The sequence below is a fragment of the Myripristis murdjan genome, chromosome 22, assembly GCF_902150065.1.
Source record: "Myripristis murdjan chromosome 22, fMyrMur1.1, whole genome shotgun sequence".
NCBI lineage: Eukaryota > Metazoa > Chordata > Actinopteri > Holocentriformes > Holocentridae > Myripristis > Myripristis murdjan.
The window spans coordinates 15,586,950-15,608,333 of NC_044001.1; the positions used below are offsets into that span (position 1 = coordinate 15,586,950).

The window sequence follows — 21,384 nt, forward strand, 5'->3', positions numbered from 1 at the left end:
GATGATATAATTGTCCTGCCGGGCTTCTGCATGAGGTTGTTAAATTTCTGGTTCCTTGCTTGTAATATTAGGAAAATGTTGACTAGCATCCAAAAAAGACACAAAAAATAAGCATGATACAAAGATAAATGAGCATACATACACATTAATCATTCATTGTGTTTAAAGATCACAGTAATGATGTTTGGTGCTACATGTTCCGCGACTGAATTAGTTACTGATATTCTCACTCTATTGTTTAAGAATCTGAGTTAATGGAAAAAAAACTCAATGGAACAAGCCGGCTGCGAGAGAAACAAGGGGAGACATGGCAGGATAATGAATAATTTGGTGGGAGAGCAACAGGATCTGAGCACCTGAGTGAGCCTGTGTGAGTGTGTGTGTGTGATAGAGGAGAGACTCAGATGGTGCTCTGTGTTGATCTTGTGGGAACCAATCAAGCTACTATTATTAAAAAAACATCCAAGCACCTCCCCCATGACACGGCACTGCTCCTAAAAAAACAGTGGTGAGGGTCCTAACGAGACAATCAGGCAAAACCACAGGATTAATTAAGGTACACAAATGAGTGCCTGGTTATCCCTCACAGCAGGATAAACATTCACTCTTCTAGATCTCTGTCACTGTTTGTGTGTGGGAGAGTGCGTGAGCATAAGCACGAGCCTGAGCTACTGATGCACGGTCTATTACCACAAACTGTCTGCAAGCATAAACAGAATGTGCTTTGTGTGCTTGCTACCATAGCCGAAAAAAAGGGCAGCAACAATAATAATCATGTGAGAAATGTCCAATCAGTGGAATGGACAAAGCGATGTCCCAGAAGCGGACATACCCAGGCTGTGCAAGCTGACTGCTTTAATGAGCTCAGCGCCACAGTAAAAAAAATGCTTCTCAATGAGTCTTTCATTCACTCACTGATTGGGCCTGGGATAAGCATATGATAAAGTTACAGTTAATTCCAAGGTCATCTAGCAGTATTTTGAATGAGGTTCAATTCCAACTGATTCAAGCCTGCTGGGTGCACTGAAGGAATTAGGTCATTTTTCTTGATCTTGTTGCAAATCAACTGACACTACCTTGAGACTGGTATCAAAATCAATTCTCAAAACAGGCGAAGCTGCACCGGAAACATGCATGAACCCTCATCCCATTGATAGTTAAGGCAAATGAGATTTAAGACTGAAAATTAAACTAAATGGCTTGTTGAGACTTTTTTTTTTTTACAGTGCAAAGAGTTGATGGCTGTGAAAAAGGAAGCTAAAACATTAAATTCAGTAACAGCTGTAACCAGAAATGTCAAAAAGGAACGGCAGTGGAGCGACTGCAGGCTTTCTGTGGTAAACATCAGAGGGCCGGTTGCAGGCTCAGGTGGAACAGGTGGCCTTCACCTCCTAATGAGCAGCTCTCCCTCCAGGCAACACTATCAGCACACCTGCTGCTGCTCGCTTTATTTATTCATGCCTCTGTACATGTGGTCTCTCATGTTTCTCACTTTTTACACATTGTTGTGTTAACGCCTTTCTGCTTTAAGTTGCAATTTAGGTAAACAGTGCTCCTTTTTCGCCATGCATTTGCATTTTTAGATCTGTTTAAGGAAGTGTAATACACAGTTGCATTGTTGTTTCACCTTGAAACTGCAAACAAGATGCAAACTGTGATGATATATGCCTAGGAGAAGTCTACATTAAAATGCAATGCAATTCTTTATGAAATTTGTGCGTATGTGTGTGCATGTGTGTGTGTGCATGTGCATGTGTGTGCGCTAAGCACCCGTTGGATTCAGGAAAGACAACACCGAAGTGACATGTCCTACTTCTTGTTGAGAGTGCAGCTCTTGCACAGCCACATGAAGTGAAAGCAGCACCAATACTACTACCACCCCTGGCCAAATGGAGCCAGGGTTTGTGTGTGTGTGATGACCCACCTTGCCCTTCTGGTTCAATGGTTCTATGGTGAGTGTTTCGGCTCCTATGTCAACGATCATGCCCAGCTGGAACCCGTCGGTGGGGTGGGGCGCCCACACTGGCTTCCCATCATCCATGGCTCACCTGCAGTCCAAGAGGGGGGGCAAAAGGTAAGAAGGAAGCATCACATATGAGTGAAGGATAGCAAAAAGAGTGACAAACAGTATGAAAAGGACCGAACACAGTTTTGCCTGCTTACTCAAGTTTTCCTCTGTGTCTTCTTCTTACATAATACACATTACTGAGTTTCAATTGTGCCTTTTCTTTTTAACATGTTATTCCTTTTCTTGATCTTGTAAGAGAAGACTTGCCACTGGGACATACCCTGACCTGTCTTGTGTGGGATAAGAACAGCAATGCACCGAGTACGGTGAGATATACTGCCCAGCCAAATGGTTTGAGGTTTCTAAGTCTAATTATACTAATTATACTGATTGATTCTTCTTAATGAACTCTCTAAATCTAGATTCTGCATACTGCCTGTGACCTGTACGTCCCTTGTTAAAAAGTTAGGGCTTGGCATAGTGGGAGTATTGGCATTTAAGACCACACAGCACTTACAGTATAACCTCACAGGTCCTTCCAGAGACAAGCACAGCCCATAAACAATTATAATTAACTGTTTTATATCATCGATGCTTTGGCATATTTAGCCACTACATCCAGAAATATGATGTAGCAGTCTGGGTTTCTCAGGAAAACAGACACTACTTTGGCTTGACATCAATTGTACATTACAGCAACAGCATGAATGAGGAAGATACCCAAGTTACAGAGCAAATGGAAATACATCAAAGAAACAGATCATTACAGTCACAGTGCACAAAGTAACGCAAAACATCCCCAATTTAATGACCTAACACAGAACCCACATGATAATGGTACACATAAAATTCAAAATAACCAATAGGAATGTGAACTAACAACATTTAACTGGCTAAGTAATGTCCAGTGCTCAAAGCATGCTGGGAAGTTCTGTCACCTATCTCCAACACACTACAATACCATATAAATACAGGTCTACGTTCTGTAGCTATGACTTGCCGAGGAAATTGGCTCCTCAAGCTCTGAATCTTTCATGTGCTTCAGGGCGCCAGCGTGTCTGCGATCTCAAAGCATCTGCAGTCGAATGTGAAAGCTGGGTGTGCACCTGTGATATTGATACGTGCATGTCATTAACAGCCTTTGACAGTTAATCCAAGAACCTCAGAGTTCCTCAAAGCAAAAGTGCTGACGTTATGATTGAGCATCCAATTAGCTTCAGGGATTGAGGTCAAATGTTGGAGGGAATGGGGACGGGAACCTGCTGATGCAGCCTTCAGTGAAGACTCAAAGTTCACCGGGTATATTAACTCAGCAACTTAATGTTTACTTTGTGTTAGCCGAGACAGTCTTGGCTTTCTTTTTTTTTTTTGTTTTTTTTTTTTTTTTGTTTTGTTTTGTTTTGTTTTGTTTTGGAACAAGACAGTGTTTAAATACAAGAGGAAAGATAACACTGATCTACCGACATAATTCAGCAATTTCTATTAGCTAGTGGCCTAATATGCATGATGATAGCAACTCTTGGCATTTACAGCCTATCTGACCTGTACTGAAACAAGGCGCTGACAGGACTTTTTCAATCTTTTATTCCTCTCTGTTACATATGAACTTTTCAACCATTTTGATTGTTGTCAAATGTATGTAATTTCATTAGTTAATCTACTGATTAAAAAAAAAAAAAATTACAAAATGTCACTGCAGCTGAAAGTAATGACTTAAAATTACTTTGTTAGTCAGAGGCCAAAATAAGCCAACGAATTAATTTTATAAAGAAATGAAAAAAGATAAATGCAATATAAAATAGATTATCCACATCTGAACTAAGCGAGTAATCATTTCAGCCTGCATCTGGGTACTCTGCAGGCAGCCTGCTGTACACCTGTCCCAGCACTGACATGATACCCTGATCTCAAGCTGGTCATTCCCATTAAGTATTTTGTTACCACAATGCTCAGAGGTAAATCCATTAAAATGCAGATATATGCCAAAATCCAAACACCGGTGGATCAGATATATGGAGAGCTACTGTCCAACAGACTGTACATTTTAGATAACATCTAAAAATTTATTATCAGAGAGGAGAATAAGTTACAAGTGTCGACACTGACCGGGTTTTGGAGATAGGTACGACTAACACAACATGAGGTTATGTAAGATGAAAGTCGTTAACGGATCATAACTGAACTGAATACACCCTTTTGCATATGTCACCACAAGATTGTGCTAGTAATGAACAAAAACCTGTGCATGCATTTAGCTACAATACATCATTGTTACAGATGTGTGATAAAACGTAAATCAGCACCACAATATTAGAGCTGCTTCTCTAGAATAAAACCAAATGAAAGCAAATGCAAAAAAAAAGTTACATCTATGGCACCTCATTTTATTGTTATACGGCCCGTTTATTACTAGACCAGTATAATAACCCTCTGTTTACAATAGCTATCTTTGCTGAATGTAGGCCACCAGCCAAGCAGGGAGGACATTTCAGACATCAAAGGTCTGACCCACTGTCAAGGCCAAAACTGGAACAAAAGACCTCAAAGAATTCACCAAGAAGGTCTACCTACTCATTAACTTTGTGGCTATTTATAAATGAATGGTGTTTTACAAGGTCTATAACAGTAAAAGTTATTTGGACACGATACTTGAGGCCTTCTTCAATCAGGCTGAAGTGGCAGCCACACACACACACTTCTCAGTTTTCTGTTATAAAGAAGTGTGTAGCCCAGCCAAGGAACTTTTTCCCAAGCTGACAGGCTGCAAGCTACAGGCACTCGAGGTCAGGACTCAAATCTGACTCTACCACACTGATTAAGAGAGTTGATCAACAGGATACTGATTCCCACCTGGATCTATGGCCATCATGCCTTACACTGTTGAAAGGAGTTAAATGTTTGATATATAATCCAAAATACCATACTTGGCAGTGTTGGCAGTGATAATCACTTCAGTATCAAACAGTTGGCCTATAGGTGCAATTTTGTTTGTGTTATTTTTTTTTATAATGATCTGTGCAAAAACTACATTTGGACAAAACCAGAAGCTAAAAAAAGGAGGTTACAATATAGGAGGCAGTAGTGGGAAGCCGTGTTTCTGCAAGACTACTTTGCCAGTCCAACACGTCTGTGATCCTGAGTCTCCCAGTGTGAGATCAAGGCCATCTCACACTGGGAGAGAGGAGATCCTGAAGATTTTCTTTGCAGGACAACTAATTATCAGAAAGCTTTCCCACAGATCTCTCTCTCTCTCTCTCTCTCTCTCTCTCTCTCTCTCTCTCTCTCTCTCTCTCTCTCTCTCTCTCTGTTCAACTGTGTCAACGGGAAATACTCTTGGCTCACAAACAACTGACTGCAAAGTTCATGTACGCAAAGGGCAGGCAAAATGCATGCTTGTTTAAGGCACATCAAATGCATGCTGTCAGTTTCTGCTGTACTACTGTATAACTAGCCTACAGATTTAAGCAAAACATTCTTCTATGGGTGACACATTTAGGAGGATGTAACTGTTAGGCTACATGAATTAACTGCTTTGGGTTGGGAGAGGCTGCTTTGAAAGCGACCCTTCAAATCTCTGGTGTATCACTTAGGGAACTGCAAAATGGTCTGCAACCTGAGAGTCAACATCACCAAAGGCATCACAATATTACTGAGACCAGTCCCACATGGGCAACTTTGACTGTGCCTTAAATCCTCTTAGTATTTGACCCTAATCCAAACAAAGAGGTGAGGCGGTTGTCAAGACTACCGAAGTGAGATCTAGGCCTAACAAATAAAAAGTTCAGATACAAGACGAAACAATTCAGAAGGTTGTTGCGCAAACCTCGCTGACACAGAGACACGTACAGTACTGGGGAAGGGACACGTGAATGTAGAGGACAGGGGATTTTAAGCAGGACACATAAACACGCCTCGTTTCCTGCCTCTTGTTTCCTGTTCTCTCCCCATGAAAGGATATGGAAAATGCATTGGGATATCTACTGTAGGACAACAGGATAAAGAGAGGTGTAGACACAGATAGCATAAACATAACACACGCAGCAAAGTTCAATATAATATGAGGTTTCAGAAACAACCCTTTGAAAAAAAGCCACAACAATCAAATTTGACAGGACACTATACAAACGGCACAATAAAACTAATGAGTTCCTAGATGCAATAAATAAATAAATAATAGAGTCATAGTACTATCAAGGTGACTATAAAGTAGGTTACAATGAACCCACTATCTACAGCCCTATAATCCTTATGGGAATATTACGGGAATAGCCTATAAATCTGCTATTTCTGTTTGTTTAGGTATTCATTTATCTCTGTAAGATTGCAATTCTCTACAACTAAATGCTGCACAAATATAGTCAATTAAGATATGGTCAAGAGTCATGACTTTTGCGGAAATATGTGAATTTGTATGCATAATTTTTCTGTCAATAACTTCAGTCAAGTATTCGATAACGGTCCCAGACTAATTTAAGCCCCTTGGATAAGCCATAATGGCCACTGTAGCGAGCTGGCACGATTTAATGTTAATATAAGTCGAATTATAGTCAGCACACACACACACACAGAGACACACGCACGCAACTGGCAGCAGCAACTGTGCTCGCTCCATCACAGCATGACATTGTCTAACGTTACAGTAAAGACAATAAAACAAGTCCTCAAGGCTGCTGCTGTAGTCTGACTCTTCCTATTCGCCTGGAAGCATGTGAAAAAGTTAGCCGAAAAGACAGAAATTTAGGAAACTTACGACGTGTATCCCTCAGATAAGCAAAACTGTGAAAAGGGCAACAGGAATGAGAGTTAGGTCCTTCATACGGAGCGGTAGATCCACAACTCAGGGATCTACTCCGTCCTTCCCACCGGAGCTGGACGGATGGAGCTGCGGGCTTGGGTGACAGGCTGAGGTCCGGAGAGCAGAGATTACGTCACTCATTATATTGCACAGGATGCCTTCAAGTGCTGCTCGGAAACTACACGTCGATGTACATAGGAAGTAACCCTCTCGGTTTATTCCACTGCACTTAACCGGAGACAATGCTAAAATTTGCCATGATGCTTTTTGCTGTCTTTATTTAAATATTTATAGCTCAGACAGCACAGAGCTTCACCGTGTGGCAGCGCCAGAAGGAACAGGAGGAATTGCGTGATTTTATTACTGAAAGGTTACTGCTCAAAATATTCATAGAATACCAAGCAATATTAGATGTATAACGTTTGCCTTCAATTGTTTGGCTTCCGTGATCTCCACCCTCTGAATTTCAACTTCTGGTGAGTCCGACTGTGCTTTATTGTACAATTGCTGTTTATCTTGAAACTGGAGTGTTTATGACTGCTCTTTAAGGCAGTAAAACCTCATACGTAATAGTAACCCCGTCCTGAATAGGGACACCAAGGAAGGGGCACTCCTGGAGCCAGGTATAGGGACACTGCAGGCGAGCACCTGGTGGCCACATGTGACTAAGTAAGCAGCATGGGGCCATTACCTTGAAGCCTCACCTCTTAGAAGGTGAAGGGTGTTGGTTGGGCGCAATATATTTTGGACAAAGGGCAGGAATGGAGCAGATTTAGGTGTTCCTGACATTAGCAATAGAAACTGGCCTCTGGAAAGTGTAATATAACATTTCTTGAATGGATCTGAGCTGGACTGTAATGTTGAGAGGTGGCAACTACATATAGTTGGGCTCACCACCATGCATAGGCATGCATAGAGAGCGGTCTCTCTCCTACTTAGGAGTGGGTAGATGGTGCCGGGCGTTTGTGGAATCCCCAGCTGACTGCTGCACAGTTGGAGCTTGTCCTGGTGGATGTGAGGATTGCCTCAATACTGCTGTGTGTAAAAGCAGTTTCGAGTACTCAGCCTTCTTAGAGAAGGTAGGTAGATTGCTGGATATGGCTCCATATTTAAATAAAGCTCCCAGTAGGACTATGGATGACTCCATAGTGCGTACTGAAGGTTTGCCTAAAACACCTTGTCAGGGCGGAACTAGAACCAGATGATCGACATTAGCAACGAGGGAGGCTGCAATCTGAAGAAGGAGGCCTTCTGGGCCTGGTTGGCACAGTCAAGTCCAGACTCAAGAGAAAAGTACCGGCAAGCTAGGAAGAGTGCAGTAGCAGTAATCACAGAAGCCTGTCCTTGATAGAGGGCACTGGAGCACTGGTCAGAAAGGTCCTTAGTGACAAGATTGTTGGGGGCATTACATGAAGATGCAGGCAAATTCTGGAGAGTGTGCTGACATTAGGTTAGCATCAGTTTATGGATGATGCCATCAAAGTGGTTTCCTTGGGTTGTGATCTCCTGTGCACAGGAGCAGTTTGTAGTTGAATGCACATTTGGGATGAGGATCATTACCACCAAATCTAAGGCCATGGTTCTCTTTCAGAAAAGATGACCTGCTCCAGGTGAGAGAATTCATGTATCTCTGAGTTTTACTCATGAGCCAAGGTAGTAAGGCTCATCAGACTGATCGTCAGTTAGATGCACTAGCTACAGTAATGCAGGCATTGTGTCAGACTGTGGTAGTGAAGAGAGATCTAAGCCACAAAGTTCCTGGTTTACTGATTGATCTCTGTCCTGACTCTCGCCTGTGGTCATAAACTTTGGGTAGTGGCCAAAAGACTGATAACCCAGATATAAGTAGCTCAGATACGATTTACCTGTACAGTGGCTGGCTCCACTCTGTGTTATATGGAGTTCAGCAATCTGAAAGAACCTTGGTTTCAAGCTGCTGCTCCTCCGCATTGAGGCTATTTGAGCGCCTGCAATGGAGGTGTTCTGTGCATGACCGACTGGGAGGAGACCTTGGGGTAGACTCAGGACACGCTGGAGGCACCACATCTCTCACTTGGCCCTAGACTGCTCCAGGATCCCCTAGGAGCCGGATGAAGTTGCTGGGCAAAAAGACATCTGGGCTGCTCTGCTTGGCCTGTTGCAACAGCGATTCTGACCTGGATAAGCAGCCTGAAGGTGGATGGATTAATGATGGATACATTTATATTAATAGCTCTCAAATACAAATATCTATTGTGGCTTTTACTGTATTGGAGTATGTACTAGCACCATAAGACAATTCTTGTTTTTTGATTTATACAGCAATGTTTGGAAGATGTACTCTTGTTCTATGTATAGCTGCTGTAAATTAATTGGAAATAATAATCTTATGTGATTCTTAAGATGCCACTATAGGTTTATAATTTAACTGCCATAGTCCCAGAATATATTATGATAGAAGCTGAATCATTGTTTGCGGTATTATCGGTATAAAACCAGAACCAGCTATTAGAGCATGATGAATATACACTGGACCACTTCAGTGGCTGCAATGAAAGGGCAGCAAATGTTGCCTTGAGAGTCATGAATATTTGAGAGACTGGTAATCTTACACTTTTGGGGGGATTTTTGAAGGAGACACCCAATCCACCATTGAAAGCCGCCACTGGGTTTGTAAATCTAATTAGGTTATCTGATACTCATCTACTGGACCATATCTGATTACCAACACTGGATGACAGCATGTAAACACTAACATGACATTTATTGCCCAGATGTTAAATGTCACATACTATAAATCCTCACTGTCTAAATTACAGGTGAGTAATTGCATGAAATCTTAAATAATGCATAAAAATGACAAGCGCCGCTATCAGATGACATATTTTATTTTTAATTCAACAGTATATCCAGTTCTCCTGTCCTCTGGGAATCATTTTATTTACTTCTTCTGATTTAGGGACAAAGGTGGAGTGTCCCACCATACACAGGGCAGAGGGCAGAGAAAAACAGGCTGCTCATTACATACAGACAGTCACTTACTCTAATTCACCCAATACTCAATTTAGAGTCTGCAATCCAAATGACTTGTATCTCTTTGAAATGCAGGAAGAAATCCAGAGGAAACACCACAAATAAGGGGATAACACACACACCCACACACACAAACGCTCCTCTCTGTCCACTTTCTTCATTTGTTTTCACTTTCTTCTTGCAGTTCTACACACGTGGTAGTATTCATTCAAACAGATGAGGGGAAGTTTTCACATTATACTGTGAGCCTTATAGCACTCAGTTTTTCAGAAATTCTCTGTTACGATTTCAGTGATTAAATTGTATTAAACCTAAATACTGGGTATTTATTATGAGTCAGATAATTTATAAACTGTTAAGATAACTCAGACAGGGTTTTTTGGTTGGGCAATCCAATACTTTCTGGTTTTCAAAACTCTCTTCATTTACTAACTCATAGCATAGTTAAATAGTTTCAAAAAGACATGAGGCAAACAGATTGCCAAAACAAAATTAGACACAGAACAATTATGATCTGAGAAACCTTTTTGGAAAAACAGCACCAGGAGAATAGGGTTGCAGGTCCACAACTTGCATGGACACTGGCTCCATCAGGTGGCCACATGAGGGAGGAGGAGAGCACCTGGCCACACATCTGAAGCTTATTCCCTCAGGTAGCTTGTTCCAAAGAGATAATCAGAGGATGTTCAGAGAAGGTGGAACAAAAGACTGGCCAGACAGAAGGGATGCTTTGGATTCTGACTTCTTGCTGAAAGTCATCTAAACATGGGGAGCAGGTCATCATGAGGGCGTTCTGGGAAAATGGCAGGGATATAAGTGATAGAAAAGTAAACTTGCGTATCACAGTGTCCATGTAAATGCATAGAAAAATGCTAATTGTTTGATTTAGGGTGAATGATGGTTCCTGAGGACCCAAATGAACCCTCAGACAAGATGAATGGGACAAACCACTGATGGGAGACAAAATCTGAACGACAAGAGGTTTACATGTCTGCTTGAGGTTTTTACTCAGCAGTGTCTCTACTTTATTACCTCCGATAAACACTCAAGACTGCAACTTATAAATTGTGTTTTTCCTCTAAATAAAGAATCGGACATTAATTGAATTTAAGTATTCATGATGTTACATCTAGTCGTGTGACCCATTTTGGGATTGTTCTTCAAAAGCACCTTGACAAATATATTTTACAGCTGACTCATGTTTAGGATCGTTATGTCACATAGCCTACTATTCTCTAAACAAGAATTAATAAATGCATTGATCTATTTTAAGATAGATGAGGTTGCTATTGGGCAGCATCCTGCAGAAGAACTTGACCAGTCAATAATCAAAATCAATATCACTGCAAAAACAAACAAACAAATCAACAAACAAACAAAAAAAACATTGGTTCAGTTTATTCTAATAACAATGCATAAACACTGAACACTCCTTCTGTTTCTTTAGAAGTCTCCAGTGGTAAATCCATGTGCATTTGTAAAAATCTGTTTGAGTTTGAAGTTGAGTCAGTGTATTTATCAGGCTATACTGCTGTCAATCACTCAACTACTTTCCCATCCAATTATCCCTGGGGCCCCAGCTGCTTTGGCCTTTATCTGTGAACTGTTTACGGATGTCCTATCACACGCACTCTGTGGTGCCTGTGGAGGAAAATGAAAAGTTTCTGTACGACCACCAGCGTTCAAAGCTCCTGTGAGCCTTTGCAAGCCGATGATACTTTCTACTTCTGTCTGCAAAATTCCCTTAAAGGTAGGCCATCCGTATTTTGAAATGCAGAATTCTGTAATGTTGCTTTATTTCAAAGCTTATACTTATTCCTGATATTGGTCAGCATGGCAACTTTATCACAACAGAACCATACCTCTTGGAATTTGATCTTGGTTGGCTTTCAAGAATGTTGTTTTTATCATGCAAAGTCATTTATAAGGTATATACACAGCTGAATATGCACAGTTAGTAACTAACTAATTTGTAAATTAGCATCTACAGTTTCAAACATCGGAAAAAGACTTCATCTTAATACTGTCTTGGGACAATATCAAGATAAACATCTTAAACTGTCTGGGGAGAGCAGAATAAAGCCAAATGTTTTTTTTTTTTTTTTTTTTTTGTAGATATGTAGCCTTTTCATGAAAAATACTGCATTTAATGCCTTTAAAAATGGGAAGCTTACTTACATTATCAAAGTAAGCCATTTTTGTCAAGAATTCGTTGGCATTCTGCTTTGGTTGGTACTGGGTGGTAATAGATAAAAGGTTTACATTGACAGATTAGGGGATTAACTTGCGGCTGCTCACATAAACACGGCATTTGATGTTACTGACGGAGTTTTGAACGTTTTCTTGGATCTATCCAGGGAAAATCTTCATTTGCTTTGTAAAATAAGATGTAATTATTGAGAATCTCCCAATCTCTGTCTCTGTTTCTCCAGCGCAGCCTATTATCCACTCCATGTAGAAGGATGAGAGGAGAGAAGCTGTTATTACCTGTGATACTAATCTGTGTGCTGGGTTTAACACTGCCGCAGACATCTTATGGACAGCATTTGTCAGAGGAACCCTGCTCCGTTCAGATCCTTGTCCCTGGACTCAAAGGCATACAGTTCTTTCGTGTGCTTTCGTGTACATAAACATACCATACATAACATATTTCACTCTTAATAAAGTAAACCAATGTATATCATTTAAAATGTTGATGTTTTACATTAAATTATATATTTTTTCTCTTCTGCAAAAGGAGAGCCAGGAGAGAAAGGTGAAAAAGGGGCACCAGGGAGACCAGGAAGAGTTGGCCCTCCTGGAGAGATTGGTATTGCTTGTGTGCTTGCAAAAACTTTTTTTTTTTTTTTTTTTTTTTTTTTTTTTTGGTCAAAGCTTATTTCTAATTAAATTTGTTTTCCTTAGATTATTATCCAGTTATTGGAATGTACTCCTTTGAGGGGGGAAAAGAAACTTTCACTAATGCATGTCATGAATGCAAGTCATGCATCTTGTCATTTTTTCCTCCTCATGTTGGCTAAAATAAGGAGAAATAGGGTAAAGATCACATTGCTTGGACTGATAAGGCGCTGTTGCATCACCACTAGGCAGGCCAGAGATGGCCAAGTGTTTACATTTGGGATAAAGGTTGGACAAGAAACGATACGCAGAATCCATGGCTGGTGACAAGTGTTTACTGAAGACCTTAATGAGGAGTGGAGGCTGTTTTCAAACTTGCAATACACTGCACGAGATTATTCAGACTTAACATTTTAGTTTAACCTTTGGTTATTTTGACAGAGATGACAAAATGTTGGTGATTCAGGGAATTAGCTGTGAAGTAATTTTAATTGGTATATTAATATGCAAGATGCCCACAGCAAGTTTTGTTCAGTCTGACTGACACAGTACAGAATTTCTTTCTCTAGAATACACAGTCACAAAGTTTTATTATTAACTAAACCTATTCAGGTCAACCTGGACTTAAAGGACAGAAAGGTCTTATGGGGCGTTATGGCAAAATGGGCCCAAGTGGAATGAAAGGTAACTCCAAAATGCAGAATATTTTACACTTGTTTAGAAGTGCATGCTGTATGTTTTATGTTTCATACATAATTTATTTTTTTTCTGTCTCAGGTGTAAAGGGAGATATGGGGGATCCAGGTCCAAGGGGCCCTAATGGAGAGCCAGGTAAAAAAAAAAAAAAAAAAAAAAAAAAAAAAAAAAGTACTTATTCAGCTGTCAAATGGGTTGCTGAAGAATTACACACACACAGTTGGAATCTTAGAACCGATGCAGACAACCATGAAGTGCTCTCCCACATTTTTGCCTTATCAGGTGTTCCATGTGAATGCACACCACTGAGAAAGATGATTGGGGAAATGGACATTCTCGTGGCCCAGATGTCCTCTGAGCTGAAGTTCATTAAAAATGGTATGATTTTAGCATTCCTTGTTTATCACTGAAGTACTTGTCCTCATTCAGTGTATGTTTGGAAATTATCTTCTGGCCATTTTAATCAGTTCAGCGTCACGGTCTGTCAGACCTGGCTTCCTTATCCAAGCTATTGCTGCACTTGTTATCCTCAAATCACTGCAAATGCTGGGCATGTCACTGTGAAAATTATAGAAATACAAGTGCTCATTTTTCAGCACTGCCCTCCCCTGCAGCTGTTGCTGGCATAAAAGAGACAGACAGTAAGGTCTATCTGTTGGTGAAGGAGGAGAAGCGCTACTCTGATGCCGAGGGCTACTGTCAGACGAGGGGAGGGCACCTGGCCATGCCAAAGAATGAGGGATCCAACACGGCCATCGCAGGGTACATCTCTGAGGCAGGACTGAGCAGAGTGTACATCGGCATCCATGACCTGGACCATGAGGGCGTCTTCACCTACGTGGACCGCTCTCCCATGACCACCTTCAGCAAATGGAGGAAAGGGGAGCCCAACAATGCTTATGATGATGAGGACTGTGCTGAGATGGTGGCCTCCGGGGAATGGACTGATGTGGCCTGCCACCCCACCATGTACTTTGTGTGTGAATTTGACAAGGACAGTGTCTGAGTCCAGCCCGATCTGAAGGGTGTGCTGAAAAAAGCAGATAAAGGTCCCAAATAAGAGAAAGTTGAGGCAACAAAACCAGATGTGTTACAAAGGATTTGTTCAATTTTATGTCTGTAAATAGTGTGACAAAATGACGAGTTGCAAGTTGTGCAAAATAGTATATTTTCCAATGTATTTTTTTTTTTTTTTTACTTAAAAATGGATTGTATTGCTCCTTCACTTACCAACATATCTGACTTAACTGAAAATTATAAGGTAAAGCTATTTATTTTCTTACATCACAGAGCATTCTTCATTTTTTCTTGATTAAGAATTGTACAATAATACATTTATTCCCATATATTTGGCGATTTATCAGTGTTTCAGAAAACATATTACACAGTATATTGAATGTTCTTATAATATAGGCTCGATTGAGCACTTTTGCAAAAGACGTGTCAACAAACTGAATAAATAAGCCACTATAGAAGTCAGTAGGTTGTGCATATTTTTTACATTTAAAAAATGTTAAGTGAATGAAGAATGTGTTCCACTTAAGTATTTTTAATCAGAGAAATTGAGTTTTGATAGATTTGCTGATGATGTATTTGCCACAGTACATTCATTATATCCATTATAATACACAGTAACATTCACTAATGACTTTTAACAGTGCAAGGCTCTCTGTAATGCATTTGCTGATGTAAGTGCAGTACTTCTAGCCTGCACATAAAACAGTGCTGCCACCCAGTGGACAAATGTCATTTTTCATTGTGACATTATGTTTTTCAATGTGAACCTGATGGGGAAAAAAAAAACAATAGTAAGAGTTTTTCCCTGCATTATATGAGCTTATATGTTTGAAAGATCGGTGTGCTCAGCTCCTATAAAGGGACTGTTATGCTTTTATGATGCTATTTTTAGAAGTTACATGTTATTTGTGCCTCAGGACAAGAAAATGAATGGGCATGAACTTGCTTTTTCCTAAAGCTATAGAAATCAGAAAAAGTACCCTTTGCAATTTGTGACATCAGTGGGATGTGAAATCAAGGGCTGCTCCATAGACAATAAATGTCACCACTTTTATGTGGCCTTAAGATGATGAAGTTCATATTCTAGCATTGCTAACAGGCATGAACCGGTATTTAATCCTCACTGAATGCAAGCACTCACATAAAAAATATAACGGGCCAACAAAAATCAGTGGCCCAGCAGCAGTGCCACATACTACATACAAGTGACATCACAAATTCAAAAGTCAGTCCTCCAGTTTCTGTCTTGGAAGAGCGATGAATGTTGTGAGTGGTGAATAAAGCACCGCCCGCTGCTTCCACTAAAAACCAGACAGAGGAGTCATTCGTCTGGGTGACCACATTGTTGTCAGCAAACTTATCAGTTACAGAGGAGGAACATCACTCAGGAAGATACAACTCCACAGTAACAAAGAAACAGCAAGTGGTTTTGAAAGCTGCACAGTATTTTCTTCTAGTGATGATCTCCAACTAACAATTATTTACAGTTGACAAGGATCTGGAGGTTTGTGGCCACTCTTGGAGTCTATATGGCTCTGGGTTAGGTGTTCAGTTAAGTGTTAAATTATCTATGATGGTGCAGACTGCTGTAAATACTGGCGTAGTGTTGAGTTTTACACTCTCAGACTGAAATTAGCACATGACAATTTTGCTCGGTGTGACTATTTATTAAAAGCAATTTACTGTCAGCCACAAGAGAATTAACAATAGATTTATAATTCCTAATAGCATGACATTATCATATAAATTTTTCAAAATGACAAAAACAAGACATTACATAGCTGAGGTTAGCATGGTATTTCCTCCTTCTAGTATCACCCATGTTTTAGTTGTGTGATTAATAGAAGTTGTCTTTACAGCCCTGGCTGGTTTTGTTTTTTAAGGATGGGCATCCCAATTGAGATGATATTGCCTCCCCCTAAGACGGGAGAATTTGAATATGCATGATGCAGCTCTCCTAATAAAGCCCAGCATGAGTCCCTTAAGAAATGAATAATTAATGCGCAGATGAATTATGCATTTCATTGACCAAGAGTTGTCTGGCAAAAACCAATTAAGTGCCATTGTTGGTGCAATCTCTGGTTACCTCTGCTCTGTGGTAAACAATTTGGACAGCTCTGTCTAGCACTGGCCTGCCAGGCAATCTGCGAGGAACAAAAATGGGTTGCAAATGGGAGATTAGGGTGGCTGTAAAAATGTGCGAAGAGCACATTTGACTCTATTTCCACAGACACCACATCCACCATAGGAAAATCTCATTTTAATTGATTTTCAACTACAGTAGAACTGATGTGTTTGTGTTGGAGTTTCCTCACACACACACACACACACACACCAGACCCCACTAACACACAAAATACTGGAAGAAGGCCTAACTGTTAGTTCTTAGCGGTTCTTATGTTCTTTATGTGCTGTTGGAGGCCTATACCTCTGCTGTATGCTCATAGAAACTCAATGGGACACAATTCACTTTCTATGTGTAGGCCTAACTATCCATGGTGGATACATATTTGAAATTAATTTGAAATTATTTTCCATTTAGTGACATCTATTTATGTATCTACCTATCTTTCTTCTTTCTGTTTTTGTTTTTGTGTTGCTATTTTGGAGTATGCATTTTGAAAGTATTCGTTAATGATTTTTGATTGGTTTCCTTGGAAACAACAAATCCAATCTTTCCTTTTTTCGGCTAAACAGCGATAGGTTTTCTTGATGCTGCCCCCGAATGCAGACAGATTGGTTTCCAGATCAGATTGCATCTTGTGCAGACTACCTTCAGATGTGACTTCTGACACCCACTTTGAACCTGAGAGCTGACGAGCGGGGGTTGTGTTTATTTCCTCTCCGTTAATTATGTCGAAAACAGGGAGAGCCGGTGGCCCTCAGCGGCCGACAAAAACAATTACTGTATACAGAAACGGGGACGCCTTTTTTCCCGGGAAGAGGATAGTGGTGAAGCAGATAACTTTCGACAGTTTTTTGACTGCTTTGACTTGTGGGCTTGATGCTCCTTTCGGCGCTGCCAGGAATTTGTACACACCGAGACACGGACACAAAGTTTTGGACTTGGACGACCTGCAGCATGGCAGTACCTACGTTGCAGCAGGAGGAGAGAGGTTCAAAAAACTTGAGTAGGTATCCTGAGGGCATGGTGGGGTTTCCAACAGGCCTAGTGCACATTAAACACCACACACACACACACCTAGGAGAGAAACGCGCAACTTGATTCATATCTAATCCTGCATGGTAGCTAGGCCTACATACTGCAGGTAAAGGGGGGTGTCTGCAGATCCTGAAAGTCTTTAAATGACCTTAACTGTTTATCTTGTTTTAAATGCATGAAAAAACTCACTTGTTGCACTTGCATTGGCTATAGGTTTTTATGTGGCATGCTTTTGTTTACTCTTCAGCTATTGGCATATTACATCCAAGAAACCACAGAAAAAGAAGAATGAGCAGGTGAGATCACTTGGTGTTGCTTTAATTAAACCAAACTAATTCTCTTAGGGATCCTCAGTAAACCAAGTCCCAGTGTCAGCACAGAAAAGGGTCTCTCGGGTGAATGAGTTTGCAGAACCAAACAGAATGCTGATAAATATGGTATGAAATCAGAAATGATATAGGGCACTATGACACTGTGAGTGCTTCTTGATCACAAGCAGTCAACGTAAAAGACTTTATTCTTAGTCAGCGCTGGTTCACAGTCACTTTCCTGAGCCCATGTTTTGAAATTTGCAGATCCAGCCTGTAGTTCACAGCAGAATAGTAGTTCCTGCTCGCTGGAAGAGAATCAGTGATGGGTCATGCACTATCAAGTGAGTATTCAATTTCAGCAGAATTCACCGTGATATGTGCAAAGGATCATGTGCAAAGGATCATGCTCCCTGCTGTCTTATGTGCAGAAAGAGAGTATTCCTCATGGTAAACCTTTCAGTGCCTGAGTGATTGTGTCAGCCAGATTGAGTTTTATGCATTGTTGTGTTTCAGTGTTTTTACCAATGGCGAGATTTTGGTTCCTCCAGCTCGGATACAGATCCCAAAGTATACTCTCAAAAGCTGGGAAAACGTCTTAGCCATGGTAACAGCAAAAGTGCATCTTCGCACCGGTGCTGTGTACAGGTACGGCATGACGAGCAGAGACCTTATAGTTTGCACTGAGTCATTTACCAGGTAGTGTCAGGCTTTGCTATTATGCTTTGCCCCACTTTTCTCTCTCTTTTTTTTCTTAAAGTCAGCCCCCTGGCTCTTCAAGATTCTGTTTTCAAGTGTACCTCTATGGACAAGAATAAAGTGCTTTATGTTTTGCAAAAAATGGACCATAATAAGTTGACATTACCGCTGTCAGTTCAAATGTAAGCTTAATTGATTGATTTTAGGGATTAGTGAGGGGAGCCAATCAAAACCAAGTCCAGTTGTGGTGTACTGACTGCATTTAGTGCTGAAAATGCCTGGAAGAAAGGGTGGATTTCTGAAATGTGCTAACTTTAAATTGAACCACTCAGTCAATGTCAACTTAATGTCTTTATTAACCATCTTTCATGATATAGGAGCAAACTATAAATAATGTTAAATTTGAATTTTTTATTCATGCATTTTTAATACGTGAAGCAGTGATACTGGACCCTCTGCTAATGAGTTCAAATCTTTTTCAGCAAAGTTCAAACAACCATAAAGCATTGGTCCAATATGTATTATTTCCTATTTGAATTCTCAGGCTTTGCACATTAGATGGACGTCCTCTCCGCGGCCTCTCTGAGTTGGAGAACAACAAGCACTATGTCGCTGTTGGTGCAGATAAATTTAAAGCCCTACCTTACAACCTGTGTGTACCCAGAAGGGGAGTAATCACAGAAAAGGACCTGATCCAGGGGTATGAGACAGGCCAGTTTTGCCAGTTAAATAATACTGTTATCTGATTTTCACCGAAGATTGGACTTGGATATATTAGTTTGCAAAGGAAAGTGAAGACATGCCTCTCATTCTGGTTTGGGTTTTTATTTTCTTGCAGCATCAGTCAAGACAACCTGCCCTTGCCTAGGAAGACAGCACACGTAAAGGATGTGGTGAGTATTAGTGCTTTGCAGTTGTGCTCAGTTCTGCCGTCTGGTTGGTCACTTTCTTCTGATATGCAAAGTGGTTGCCTTTTTTCTAACTTTCCCAAATTCCCACTAGTTTACAGTACGAGTGCACTGCTGTAAGACCTTGGTCGTATCACAGTTGAAAGCATATCTTTGCACACACAGCGTTTCAATTAACATTTCCTGCGTGTGAGACTTGTTGTGGGGGTGCAATTCGTTATGAAACAGTGGTATCATCAATCACTGTCTGCACGAGGCATTGAGTTACCGTTGCCTTCCACTTTGATGGGTAATCCCCACAGAGACAGACTGGCCCACTTGATCAAGTGCAGTGAGCCTCATAGACTGAACATATGCACTAGGGAGACTTTACTGACTGGAAAGAAAAAAAATCTCTCATTCAAACCAGAACCAGGACAATTTGTATTGTGATTAAGTAGACAGTGAAATGCTTTGAATCCATATGAGGATTGCGCTGCTGTGGGCCTGAGATGAACACCAAATGCACACAGTGAAGATGAGAATATGCCCACTCAGCAGGTTGAGGTAGATGCGGGGCCCCCTGTGAGAGATGTGTCTGACATCTGATTTTTCTAACCATGAAAGATGACAATACTGTGGCAGATGCCAATTTTTTTAGATGGAGAAAAATGCCCTATGCCTTAACCCCAGGTGTTTCTGTTGGAGATGAGTATTATATGAAGAAATAAGGCAAAGGTATTTTATTAGTGTTCAAAATAAGAAGTGAAAAATAAGAATTAAAATGGTGTTACTCAGACGTTTGTTCCCATTTTGTCATAGCTTATCCAAACCATAGAGAATAGATGAAAAAAGTATATCAGCATCAATATAATTGATGTGGTCATATTCTATACATATTAACATTAAAAAAGTCTTTACCAACTATGAATTGCCACAGCTATGGTTGTAATTGTTTGCCATTTCACATGGTGCCATGAGGTGGAGACAAAGACAGAGTTATGGCTCCATTTTGCATCAGCCAGCTCATACTAGTATTAGTCATTCACTGGACATGATGCCGCCGCACTTACTCCCCTTCCCTCTTCATCTGATCCCTCATGAATTTGTAAACATGATTTGACCAGTTAATAAGGACCTTTCAGGGGGAAGGATACATGTGAGGAAAATTGCTCCGGCTTGATCTGTCAGCTGTTTAACTTACTGATTACACATACATTTATAGGGTCATGTCCATCATTAATTTCAGTTTGACCTCACAAAACAACAGCGATCTGGTTTGAAACGCCTGTAAAAAGATCCAGTAACATGCCCGCTGAGGCTGTGTAAAATGTAACCTTGTTCTGCAACCTCGCGCTGCAGCCTCTCTGTACGGGAACGCGTCTGTCCTGTGTGCACCGGTGGCAGAGCGTTGCTGTGCCGCTGAATTGGACATCTGGTCTGGAGCAGCCACTGAAGTCTAAATTGACGGCTCTGCAGAGTGTGATATTGAAGCTCTCCGGCACACTGTGTTCCCACTGGAAGCGAGCGTAGATGCTGAGTAAGGTGTTCGCAGTGATGAGGTAGAAACTTTTAAGGTAGACATAGCATAAAGAGAAGATTAATAGGGGAGAGAGGGAAGCAGAGAGACAGAGAGAAAGAGAAAGAGAATAATGGTGTGTATCAAAGCAAAGCAAAGTACTTCATATTATTCATATTGAACAGCGTAGTAGCGCCTGTCTTTGTACTTCACATGAAACATTTCGTGAAAACAGCCCAGAGAGGCTGAATAAACCCCTAATAATAGGTGTTAGCTGCACTCCCTGACATCAGTGATGACTTGCTGCTACTCCTCGATCCTCTGTTGTTCCTGGATGAGCTCACTCTGGGAAGGGGAAGTAGCAATACCCTGTGGAAAACTATACTCCCTGGCTGCTGCCAGCATGTCTGCTCACCGAGGACCAGGCCCAGGGAGTGGCTCC

General features: G+C 40.8%; 3 protein-coding genes across 11 annotated transcripts in view; 2 read left to right on the forward strand and 1 right to left on the reverse strand.

The window, feature by feature from the left end:
• Nucleotides 1-6,899, reverse strand: part of myo6b (myosin VIb) — a 43,202-nt gene extending 36,303 nt beyond the window's left edge. Inside the window, exons 1-2 of the mRNA XM_030044730.1 lie at nucleotides 6,759-6,899; nucleotides 1,925-2,048 (exon numbers count right to left, since the gene is read on the reverse strand). Of these exons, the coding sequence (XP_029900590.1) occupies nucleotides 1,925-2,041 (117 nt within the window). The 5' untranslated portion in view covers nucleotides 2,042-2,048; nucleotides 6,759-6,899. The remainder of the gene's footprint in view (nucleotides 1-1,924; nucleotides 2,049-6,758) is intronic.
• A 256-nt stretch (nucleotides 6,900-7,155) lies between these two features.
• On the forward strand, nucleotides 7,156-14,355 carry colec11 (collectin sub-family member 11). The gene is made up of 7 exons (XM_030044840.1): nucleotides 7,156-7,279; nucleotides 12,248-12,410; nucleotides 12,553-12,624; nucleotides 13,266-13,337; nucleotides 13,431-13,484; nucleotides 13,632-13,727; nucleotides 13,964-14,355. Exons 2-7 carry the CDS (start codon nucleotides 12,278-12,280, stop codon nucleotides 14,353-14,355), a joined length of 819 nt encoding a protein of 272 aa, XP_029900700.1. The 5' UTR covers nucleotides 7,156-7,279; nucleotides 12,248-12,277.
• A 2,797-nt stretch (nucleotides 14,356-17,152) lies between these two features.
• Nucleotides 17,153-21,384, forward strand: part of dcdc2c (doublecortin domain containing 2C) — an 86,973-nt gene continuing 82,741 nt past the window's right edge. For 5 of the 9 annotated variants that reach the window (XR_003927774.1, XR_003927775.1, XR_003927776.1 and 2 more), the window contains exons 1-6: nucleotides 17,154-17,497; nucleotides 17,777-17,825; nucleotides 18,105-18,181; nucleotides 18,354-18,485; nucleotides 19,081-19,236; nucleotides 19,375-19,429. Coding sequence is in view for 4 of the 9 variants with exons in the window: in XM_030044848.1 (XP_029900708.1) it covers nucleotides 17,220-17,497; nucleotides 17,777-17,825; nucleotides 18,105-18,181; nucleotides 18,354-18,485; nucleotides 19,081-19,236; nucleotides 19,375-19,429 (747 nt within the window). In the remaining 5 variants the exon portion in view is untranslated. Of the gene's footprint in view, nucleotides 17,498-17,776; nucleotides 17,826-18,104; nucleotides 18,182-18,353; nucleotides 18,486-19,080; nucleotides 19,237-19,374; nucleotides 19,430-21,384 lie in introns of all 9 variants that reach the window. The other 4 variants (XM_030044848.1, XM_030044849.1, XM_030044850.1 and 1 more) reach the window with 1 other exon arrangement.

Excerpts from the sequence above, each read along its gene's own strand:
- colec11 (XM_030044840.1), top strand. The coding sequence starts at position 12,278 with ATGAGAGGAGAGAAGCTGTTATTACCTGTGATACTAATCTGTGTGCTG. Across the intron at positions 12,625-13,265 it reads TGGCCCTCCTGGAGAGATTG|GTCAACCTGGACTTAAAGGA; the intron begins GTATTGCTTGTG and ends AAACCTATTCAG. Across the intron at positions 13,728-13,963 it reads GCTGAAGTTCATTAAAAATG|CTGTTGCTGGCATAAAAGAG; the intron begins GTATGATTTTAG and ends CCTCCCCTGCAG.